The 11,276-nt window shown below is 48.1% G+C and overlaps 1 protein-coding gene across 4 annotated transcripts; it reads right to left on the reverse strand.

The window, feature by feature from the left end:
• Positions 1-480: 480 nt before the first annotated feature.
• NADK (NAD kinase) lies at positions 481-9,522 on the reverse strand. 4 transcript variants are annotated; one of them, XM_027899008.1, is made up of 11 exons: positions 9,306-9,522; positions 6,372-6,455; positions 4,390-4,519; positions 3,759-3,867; positions 3,424-3,509; positions 3,053-3,155; positions 2,533-2,684; positions 1,926-2,025; positions 1,182-1,339; positions 943-1,025; positions 481-690 (listed from the first exon to the last, which is right to left on the reverse strand). In XM_027899008.1, exons 1-11 carry the CDS (start codon positions 9,476-9,478, stop codon positions 543-545), a joined length of 1,326 nt encoding a protein of 441 aa, XP_027754809.1. In that variant the 5' UTR covers positions 9,479-9,522; the 3' UTR covers positions 481-542. The 4 variants fall into 4 exon arrangements, with proteins under 4 accessions (XP_027754809.1, XP_027754810.1, XP_027754811.1 ...); XM_027899009.1 differs by lacking the exon at positions 9,306-9,522 and adding an exon at positions 8,760-8,922; XM_027899010.1 differs by lacking the exon at positions 9,306-9,522 and adding an exon at positions 8,730-8,904.
• Positions 9,523-11,276: the final 1,754 nt, after the last annotated feature.

Here is an 11,276-nt window from a genome sequence, read left to right on the forward strand (position 1 = left end):
ATAAAAAACATCCTCCATGGGTGTTTCTTCAGTGAGTCACATCTGAGAGCAAGAAAGTGCTTTTTGGGCCAGATGTGTTTGGGTTAACAAAGAGGAGATTACCTTTTTTTTTTTTTTTTTTTTTTTTTTTTTAAAGAAAGCTTCTTCGAGCCTTTATATTCAGAGCAGTGTTAAATGGAATTATAAATATACCGAATAAAACTGGCTGTTTTGATGCCACTTCCCTGGGGTGTGTCTACATTCAGCCTTACCGCTGCCAGTGGCGAGGGAGAGGTTACAATCAAAGCTGCAGATGGGGCTGTGGGAAAGGATCCGTTTTCCAGGAAGGGAATTCCCACCGGATCACAACGATCAAAGAGCCCAATTTCTTCCATTCCCAACTCTTGGTCGGTGCAGGAAGGAACACAATTCCCAGCCACGGGACCTGCCAGCTCACAAAGCACAGCCCAGCAGTGCAGGCCCACACGCCCGTGGCCAAAGCCCAAGCAGACAGAAGGGACGCTGCCACTCTCCACTCCCACGGGGCTGGGAGATGGAGACACTCAAAACTCCTCCTCCTCCACGGCAAAGTTGTTCTGCTTCTTCCTCACGTTCCAGTGCAGGCACTCGGCCAGGCTCTCGAACCAGTCGCTCACGGGGTCTCGGAAGCAGATGGAAGGGAGGGGGTAGCAAGAGGTAGTGATGCTGATGCTGCAAACAGCACAGGACAGCTGTCAGGTGGGGCAGCAAACAGCACTCTGGGCAAAAACCAACCCACTGCTGAGCTAACACAGCCCTGCAAACACCAAGAGCTCCCCCTGAGCAAGGCTGAGGGGGTCAGGGTTCATAAATGTTCCTTCACTGGCAACAACTCCTTTACAGGTGTCAGAGAATGAGGGAACTGCGTGGATCAGGGTTTTCTATCCTTAGAGAGATTACAATCAAACAGTAAAAAGGCCTGACCTGTCTCCATGGCATATTTCCTGCCTCTTCCTCCCATCAAAGGAAACCCAGGCCGTGTTCCTGGCATCGGGGGAGAGCATGATCTGAAAGAGAGACAGGAGCTCACCTGCAGGTCCAGAGCGTTCCCAGGCACATTCCCACGGGCATTCCTTCCCTGCCCACAACATTTATCTATTTATCACAACGTTTGCATTTGAAGTTTTTAGCTCACAAAGAGAAATGAGAGCGAAGGAGCCGACCTTGAGTTCCACGCCAGCAGGAACCACGATGGGTCTGAAGGACAGGGAGTGTGGGCAGATGGGGGTGATCATGATGGCAGGAACGTTGGGATGGATCATGGAGGCTCCTGCTGCGGCTGCATACGCCGTGCTGCCCGTGGGGGTGGACACAATGACCCCTGGGAGGGACAAACGGGCACTGCATCAGCACCACAGTCATTGTGGCAGGCACAGGAGATCCCAGAGTTGTGAAAACCAAGCTGGTGTTCCAGGGCAGGACTGCAGCCTGGCACACACAGAAAGGAACTCCCTTTTAATCCCCCCTGTCCTGAGCTCTGGGGATGTTGCACAAAGCTGTGCATCTCGGGTTACAGGTTTTGTAACAGTGACTCTGGTTTTTTTCTTTCAGGGGTAGGAGCTTTGCAGGTGAACTCCTGCAGGCCACCAGCTGGGACTGTTTGCCTTCAACAAATCCCAGCCATCCACGCCAACCCTTCCTGAGCTGTGTCTTGCCTTCAGCCCAAACATGTGACACCCAAAGAAACTGCCACTTGCCTCCACAAGCCCACAAGCAAAGCTTACATCACCCTAAAGACTCCCTGGGGGACACATCAGTCACCAGTGAACAAACACACCAATTCCTTGCATGCTCATCTTTGCTGCTCAGGTGAACTGAGGCTGGAGATTTTGTCTCCACGTGAGAGAATCCTGCAGTTGAGTAACCCCAGTCCCCAGAAGAGGGAGGGGACTGAGCTCCAGACTCACCATCTCCCTGCACTGTGGTGATCAGGTGTCCATTCAGAAACACATCCACGTTGGACAGGTAGGAGGAAGGGCCACGATCCACCACGACCTCGTTGAGGACCTGCCACGACACCAAATATTTAACCCAGCCTGGGTCTGCTGCCCTGGCAAGGTAATGAGGGACAAAGGGAAACAGCTTTCCCAGACCTCTGGAAAATGCAGGCTGATTTAGCAGCTGCCAAATCAGACTCTCTTCACTTCTGTTGTACCAAGTGCCAGCTGAAGCCTTTGGATGTTATGAGTCATTTCCAGAAGATGCTCACTAACGGTTTGTCTTTTCATTTATTAACAAAATCTTTGCTGTATCTCACTTTAGAACTGCTACTTCTGTTGTCAAAACAGAAGGAAGGTTGGACTCCACCCTGGAGGTCTTTCCCACCCTAAGTAACTCCGTGACTTCTGTGAAATTATTGCCAAAGCACAACAAGAGCAGATACGGGCAACCCTCCCTCCTCCCTCAGTGCCCACACCGAGTTAGAGCAGCCCAGATCACAGTGCTGGGACACAAAACAATCACCCAGCAACTCAAACCCAGCCTTCAGCCCCGTTGCCTGCTGTGCCCCCTGACCTGGTACTGCATGACTTGCTTGCCCCCTTCCTTCTCCAGGCTGGCGGGCACGACCCCGTTCTCCTCGATGCCGTTCGGGACCGCCGCTCTCTCCCTGTGCTCCTTCACCACCTTCACCTTGAGCCTGCTCCTGAGCACCAGGGCTGCATTGCCTGGGGTGGGGGAGAAGAGGATTTTTGAATTTGATTTTTGTATGGGTGTGATGAAGACTGGAAAACGCTGCTGGGCTCGTGTGATCTTCACCGAGACCAGAGCCAAGCGAAGCAAAATCAGAGCGGGAGAAACGTGTACTAAAAGGCAACATTCCAGGAATGTGGGGATTTTATACATCCCTTTTTTTTTTTTAGGAATCTACTTTGGGCACAACTCGATGTCATTTTGAAGAAATAAAGTACTTTTTATTTCCTTAAAATATTTTATGTTGGCCTGACTCGTCAGTTTTTAAACACTGCACTGCCTAGAGAACTGGTACAGAAAAACATAACAACAGAAACCCCACCCCTTGTCCCCTTAAATTTACCTTCTATAACCTGAGTGACTTGGGACTGAAAATTCTCGAAATTAAAGGGAGTGAGAAATCCAAGGGATCCCAGATGAAAAGCCATAACTGGAGGGACGCTGCCCTATCAACAAAGAAAAGAATTTTAGAGCCACTGAATCAAAGCAATTCACACCTCAGCTCATTGCTGTAAATAAATTTTGACTACTGATGTAACTGTGCTTAACAAAACCAGCACATTCTACATCATTTTCAGGAGGTAAAACGGGTTTGATGGCAAAAGGAACGATCAGCAAAGGACAAATGCGAACTCGGCACCAAAGGGGGAAAAACCCTCTTTCAAATGCTTCAAAAAGGAAAGGTTTTCAGGTCTGCCTCCCACAAGGACCAACCTGGAAAAGTGAAGAAGCATAAAGTAAGGTCCCATCTCCTCCCAGGCAAATGATAAAGTCTATCTGATTGGAGATATCATCGTAATCTGGAAGCAACAGAGAAACACAAGCTCTGAATTCATTAAATTAACTCCTCTTCATCCCCCAGCTACAATCAGGAAGAAAAATCCCAAGCTGCAGCACGACAACGCTCACTCAAGAACATTAAAAAAACCCCTAAAACTGGGATGTAACAACAAATGTTTGCCAAAGACACTTTAAATTAACAAACCCAACCCGGAGAAGCACAAGAGGAAAAGCACCATAACTGTACCCTCAAGGAGTCACTTCCATACCTTCTCTGAAGGTGCAAAATTTCTTCTTCACTGGTCCAAAATTCTCATCATTGGCTATGGCAGGGTCTTCCAACACCTTTTTCTCTACATACACTATCATATTGTTCTCCTTAGGAAAGAGACAATAAGTTTGTTATTGATGGCTTAGAATGCCAACATAGCTGACTCTCCCCATGGTTTGCTTTAGTCTAAAACATCTAAATAACATTTCACAGCAGTGCTCTGCACATCTTGGTTGCTCTTCCCTGGGTGGTTCTAACTCTCAAGAGGGTTTTGCAGCATGCACAGACCGTGTAATAAATTAAAGTGCAGCCTGGAATGCAGATGACACGGAGCAGAACCACTGCTGTGTTTGGTCAGGGCTTCAAAGCTCTTGAATATCCAACTCCCTGTCATTTGGAACTGCACAGAGGAAGGTTTCACTTCACTTCTTTGGGGGTTTTAAGCTCTGTGCTTGAAATACTTCAGCACTGATCCTGAGCTCTGAAGCAGATTTTATTATATCCAGTGGCAAGGAGTGTGAAGGTTTATCTGCACTTTTGTAATTCTGCACATTAAACACAACCAGTGACTCAGAGAGGTTTAGATACAACGTTTTTTATGGTAAAACTGGAGTTTCCCCTCTCACTACCTCGGTCAGGTACACACAAAGCTCCTTGAAGGGCTGCAGCAAACTGGCATCCCGGATCTTCTTGATCACCAGGACACTCTTGGGGGGTTTGTTCCACGTCAACCGCTGGCTGGCTGGATCCTGGATGTGCCTGCAGGACAAAGACCCCCCAGAGTCACCACCTTCTGACCTGATCTGTCAGTGATACAGGTAAACCCCACAGTAACAATCCCTCAAGCACAGCTGCACGTGGTCCTGGCAGGAGAGGCAGAGAAATGCAATAATTCACGTTGCAAGGATGGTTCTGAAAGCAGTCAGTGCTCTGATCCACCAGGGTAACACAGGGTTCAGGTGTGGTAACTCCTGGCCCTGCTGCCACGGGAGCAGCATGTGCAAGAAGGACAGAAGCACCACAACTGCTCTCAGACCAAACTCCCCCACTGACACCTCCCCTGCAGTTTGTTCCAGTGCTCTCCCCTCTTCAGCCGACCCAAAACAAGGGCAAACATTCAATTAAAGCATCAGAAAAAGCTGCAGCACAATTATTTTTCCCCATCCAGCACTGCAAGTCAAACAGCTTAATGTAAATTTAAAATTCGTTCCATTTTAGTGCCCATATCCTACATCCATCAGAAACTAAGTTAATGCAGGAGTCTAATATCAACAACACTGACAAGAACTGAAGTTTGCAGCACTGATTTCACTGGAGAAGCCCAGAACCAGTTCCATCTTCACTCAGACAGAGGCCAGGCTGCCTGTGTTGAGCTGTACTCACCAATTCCACGGAGTTCTACCACAAGAAACGTTACTCATAACACCCTTTAAGATCTTCATGTTTCTCTCCAGGAGTCAGGCAAATGCAACAGCTCCATAAAAAAAGTAAAAGGCTGAGGTTTTTATCACCTGTTAATAAACTGTGGCCTCAGAAGAAAACATTTGGCTCTGAAAAATGTTGAAGTGTTTCAATCAGTCCCAATAAAAACGCTGTGAGGCTTCCCAGAAAAATCCCCTGGAAAACGTTTACTCCGGAATCTTCAGAGGCAAGACTTCACCAGGAAAATCCCATCTCAAAAAAGAGCTTAAAAAGCAGGTATTTGACTTCCCCTTTCTCTCCAGAGCACAAGCACTTGATCCTTTTTTCCCCGAGGGCTCACTCAGTTCATCGTAAGAGCCCCCATAAGGCAGCTCTGCCAGCTCTGGTGCTGATGCTCACACTGACAGAGACACCCAGACCCTCCCTAGACATAAAAACTGTGATTTTCCGCTAAAAAGTTCCTTCCAGTGAAGGGAGTTTAACGATATTATCGCTCAGACAAGAGAAAAAAAAAATAAAAAAGGTTTTGCTTGTTTTTAGAAGAGCCAACAAAACCCTGGGCGCAGCAAGAAAAGGAATTTACAGTTTGGTCCTCAAATAGTCCTTCAGTTCAAGCACCTTCGCTCCCCCCAGGCAGCTTTCTCCTGGCACATGTCACCTGCAGCCTCTGCACTCCAGAGCTCCTGTCACTGGAATTATATCCCTTGTCCTGGGCCAGCCCCTGGGGAGGAGCTGCTCCCACAGGCAGGTGGGGAAACACAGCCCAGGCGGGGCTTCAGCTGAGCCCAGCTCTGCACCAGGAACCAGGAAACTCAGGGTTCCATCCAGGAGAGATCCGAGTCACACCCTCCTGGGGGAGGGTTTGGGGACCACCAGTGTGATGAGAACATCACTGTGTGTGAGGGGAAGGGTTTGGGGATCACCAGTGTCCTCAGGACATCACTGTGTGTGAGGGGAAGGGCTTGGGCAAGTAAATATTGACTTAAATACCTCACACTTCACGGAGAGAGCAAAGAAATAAAACCTTCTAAAGGGGCAAAAATCATGGTTTTTCCCAGAACGGTTTGGGATGGGAGGGAACTTAAAGGCCCTCCCATGGGCAGGGACACCTTCCACCATTCCCAGTGGGAAAGCAAACTTCTCTTTGCCCCACAAGGAGCACGGTGCCCTTCACCTGAGGAGCACTTACATAATGGTTTTAGGGTTTTGCAGCATGCAGGCCTTTGGTCCAAACGTGGTCACTGGGCATGGTCCGTGCAGGGAGCGCGTTCTCCTGGAGGGACAAAAAAACAAAAATCAACCAGAGAGAGGAAAAACCAAATCTGAGGACAAACTGGGCACGTTTGGCCCCACAGCCACCCAAACCACTTCCCTGGAACAGCTGCACTAAGAAATGCAGGGCAAAGTACATTTCTTAACCCTGCCTTTGTTGCCACCGTTTCATCTGGCACGTGTTAACTCTCACATCTCGAGTGTCTGCACCGGTCCTGTGTGACACCAGGCCCACTGCTGCAGGCACAGCAACAATGCCTTTATTCCCCTCTGTTTCTTGAAGCACTACACCTTACCTAAGAGTTCACATCCTCAGAATGGCTGAATCTGGTGTAAATACACAGAAAATGGCTCGGTGAGGGCTCTTCATGCACGTGCATCATCAGGTCTCCCTCCCAGCATGTGCCCTGCCATTTACAGCGAGATCTCCAACACCAAGGCAATTCCTTCAAGTTCTTTTGCCACTGTCAGGCCACAGTGAATCATTTAAAGGCCTGTTTTGTTGTTTTAATCTTGGCACTCAATAAATTAACGAAATGCAAACCCTTCAGTCCTAAGGCACACGGAAGTATCTGCAGTACCAGGCTGTGGCTTTGAACAGGTTGGAAAAAAATGCTGTTTTTTCCTTGTTTATTCCTATATGCCTCCTGTGATCTTTGCCTTCAATAAGCAGCAGCTCTGAGGTGTCATTTATGCTCAAAATGAACACAGGAGAACACAGGGTTACTCCTGGCTCCAGGGTGAGATTATCTAGAGCGAGTCAGAACTCACCTCCCTCCCACCTCCCTCAAGCAAATCTGGAAAGGGGAGCAAAACTTAACCATGGAACTGTTGAAACATTCTGTGAGTGCTCCTAGAATTATTCCATTAAAAAGAAGGGGGAAACATGCCTTTCCTGTGCTTAATTCATTTACCCTGCTGCTTGGCAGCAACAATCATTACTGCACTGCCTGCTATTGTGTGTGTTATAAAGCAGCTCAGGCCAGCCCTGTGACTCAACTCTCAGAGCTAAAAAAACCCCTCAGAAATCTAATAAAAATCAGAAGCAGCTCACAGGTTACAAATCTATATAACTGAGGAATAACAGCAACATCCCATTTGTTCCATGCCTAACGAAACGTGAGTGCCCAAGATCCGACTTCCAACCACCAAAACAGAAATCGCATTTGTTTCTAAATGATTTTTTTTTCTCCATCTGTAAGGCTAACCCAAGTCAGATAAGAGCATTACTAAGTGTTTCATAAAGTTTACCTTATTTACATGGAAGCAGAAGAATGAGCAAGGGCTGGCACAAGGAGGGATTAATGTGTGTGCCAACACGGCCCAGGGAGTGATAAAGTCTCTCTCCACCGGTGAGCAATTACACTGGAAATCAGCAGAGTTAAATAACACCCTGGCACGGCATCACCTCCCACTTCTTCCCCCACTCAAGATAACTGTCATCTTTTGCCTTCTTTCAACACAGGTCGTTATTCCAGGCCCCTCCCAGCGACTGGAATTCTGTTCCCACATTAAATATCCACGTCCGACCTTCGGGCCGTCCCGGCGATGAATCGATACCTGCTGTAACTTTTCACTGAGATTTCACTCGGGTTTATAATTTATCAGCCCGTGCACCACTCAATAAAATGTCTGCACCGAATTTAAAGCTGTTTGTAGTCAGTCTCTGCCACGAATGAGCAGCAATGCCCTGGAAATCATCCATCTTTTAGGAAAATCTGCCTGTCAGCTCGGAGCAGATGGGCAGCTCCCTCCATCTGAACACTCCAGAGGAAGCCTGAGAGCACTTCCTGGCAGTCTTGTGACAATTTAGCCCTAAACTGAAGACTGAGAATGACTGCAGAGCATCTTAATGCAGAGAAACCTCGGAAACAATGACCCCAACCCAAACCACCCTGCACAGGGGGTCCACAAAGATTACTTGTGGCTGGAAAAGCACTTATTTAGCCAGAAGATAATACACAACAACTTGGACCACGTGGTCTTTTACACAGGCTGACTGAAGTCTGCGTTCATAAAGGCTGAAGTGGAGAAGAGGAACCCCCCCCCCCCCAGTTTTACAGGATGATTTAAACACAAAGTCCTGTTTATTGACTACACAGAGCCCTCCACAGCTGGGACAGAACAGCCAGAGCAGAGCCCTCAGCAAACCCCTGCCAGCAGCATAAAATACACTCAACTGCACACACAGAGTGGATTTTCCTAACCTTGCAGCCTCTTCAGATCGAGGTTTCAGTTTGCCTCCCTTCCCCCTGGGATGTGCAGCCTCACCCACCCATGCTCTGCCTCCCAAGGACATTCCTACCAGCAAGGCAGGACCTCTGGACGGCATTCCATGGGAACTCCTCCGAGGCTCTGCCCGTGCTCTGGAGGCTCACAGGGCCAGGGAGGTGAAGTTCTGCTGTGCCTCCCACCACAGCAGCCCCACTGCTGCCCCAGCACTGCTCAATATTTGCAGAGGGTCCAAAGATCACGGAATCAGAAGTTCCATCCCTGCCCACATGACAAGGGCCTTGCAGCGAGAGTGGAAATTTGGCTCAGGGGATAACTGGGCGTTTCTCGGGGCTGGGGAAGTGTCTGCAAACACCAGCTGAACCCAAACACTCCCCCAGCTTTTTAACACACAGCCCTAGGGCTCTGCCCAGTGAAAAAGAAAAGCAGCACCAGAGCATTTGTAAAGGTTTGCAGGAGCGACCCTGCTGCTGATTTACATTATTATATTCTTTTTCTCAGTGTACCCCCCGTCTTTGCTTTGCAACACCATTTTACGGTTACATAAAAGGAGTGAGAATTAAACTCCAGTGCTAAATGGACCCATTTCAGCAGGGACAGGAAGGAGCAGGAGCTGTACCGGAATTCTTTGGTGCTTCCCAGGGCTGGGGAGGCCGACAGGCTGCGGGACTTGGAGCGGCCCCGGCTGGTGTTGCCCCACTCCTCGTCATCGTGGCACGCTGAGCAGTGATAGCCAGAGTCTGAGCTGCCCTCAGCCTTGCTGGCACACAGCTTGTCCCGACTCATCTCCATCCTCCAGGAAGCGAGGGAGCCTCAGCCAGAGAGGAATCCAATCCCTGGGGAAAAAACACAGGGAGAAAACAAAAACCTCAGTATTAGCAAAGCTAATGAAAAAGTACCCCTGTCAAATAATGAAATAGGAAGAGCCATAATAAACCTGAGCTCTTCACAAAAATTAATTCCGAGCTGGAAGAAAGTTCTTAACTCGCCTGTGACAAAATGTGTCCAAAACAAACAGGACAAAATAAGGACAAATGTGAAGTATTTCACTTCCACAAAATAACCAGCACAAACAGAAGATAAACAGCTGACAAAAAGCCCAGCTTTGCAGAAACAAACCAAACCAAAGCCAAACCAAAACCCAACCCTGAAATAACGGCAAAAGTTCCCGAAATCTCGTGTGTAAGTTCCCACTACTTGAAGCAAACAGAACCAGCCTTATCAGAATATAAATAGAAACCAACTTTCAGGGTATGGACAAACACCAAACCATAAACAAATAGTATCCAAGGAGAGCAGCCCAGAGGAGCAGCACATTCCTCAAGGCAGCTGATTCCAAGATGGAGGGGGGGGGGAAAAGTTGGTTCCTTAAAACCCTGCGGATGTTTTCGTCGCTTCGGATGCACTTCCCGCTTTGCCCCACGCAGAGAGGAACTGAGGGTTCCTGAAACCTTTGCCGTGGGCTGTGGCTCTGGAAAACTGTCACAGATGACATCCTCCCCAGTTCTACAGGCACTGCTTCCCAGCATCCCAACTCCCAGACAGCAAACCCATCACCAAAACGCAGCTGCCGTTCCAGGCCGAGCCCTGAACGAGACAGAACCACCAGCTGATCAAATCAGAAAGGACTTTTGCTCCTGCTGCAGCTCAGCCACCGCCACAGAGAGGTACAATTACTGCCAGCATTAATAATTCCTAACATCCTGCACTTGCAGAGGCATCAGTGCTCGGCTGTGGGCTACTCACTGCTCGGCGTCACCCGTGACCAGCGCTTGGGAAATACTCATTTCAACACATTCATAACTCCTCACAACTAAAGACTGGGAAAAATGGGCCTCTATTTCGAGACAACTGAAGCTCAATGTAAAGTCTGTGCCAGTTAGGTGACTAAGGGGGGGAGGGCAGAGAACAATAATTTACATAATAAGCAATAAGCAAGGAGCGTTTCCATGTGACTTGGATTGAATTATGTTCATCTGACAGATGCTGACAGTAAAGAAAATCAGATTAGGACAAAACTGGAAGTAAGAAGGTACACAGACCTACTAAATACAGCCTAAGAACTCCTTCCATGTAATACTTTCCAATTCAGGCTGTTTTAACTACAGCTTGCACCGTGCACTGTTTAATTAACATTCCCTCACAAGACCTTTATTAAATAAGCAGACTTGACATAAGGACAAAACTATCACTGAGCAGCTCCCAGGACTGGATCCAGAAACTTTCAAACACATGCTAACAAAGCAGTGAAAAGGCTGCTCTGGTTTCAATCATGTCCAGAATTTTAAAAATTTAAGAAAAGAAAACCCTAAGGAAAACAAGCCTTTAGATGCCCAGCATTGCAGAACGAAGGACAACCGAGGAAGGGTCAACATTTAATATTAAATATCTGTGACAGTGACCCAGGAACCAGGTGAATCACCTCTCACACGGATCCAACTGCAGTCTTACTGGAGTTTCCCATCTCAAATTTCTCTGTCACCGTGAATTAACACTCCCATGAAGAGGTTTCATCAAACCGTCTTTATATAGAGGGGCACGACACCATCAAAACCCCAAAAGGAGCATAAAGCTGCAAATCACCAGGGGA

Source organism: Empidonax traillii, unplaced genomic scaffold, assembly GCF_003031625.1.
Source record: "Empidonax traillii isolate 1590-97213 ecotype Southwest subspecies unplaced genomic scaffold, ASM303162v1 scaffold633:size372093, whole genome shotgun sequence".
NCBI classification, from domain to species: Eukaryota; Metazoa; Chordata; class Aves; order Passeriformes; family Tyrannidae; genus Empidonax; species Empidonax traillii.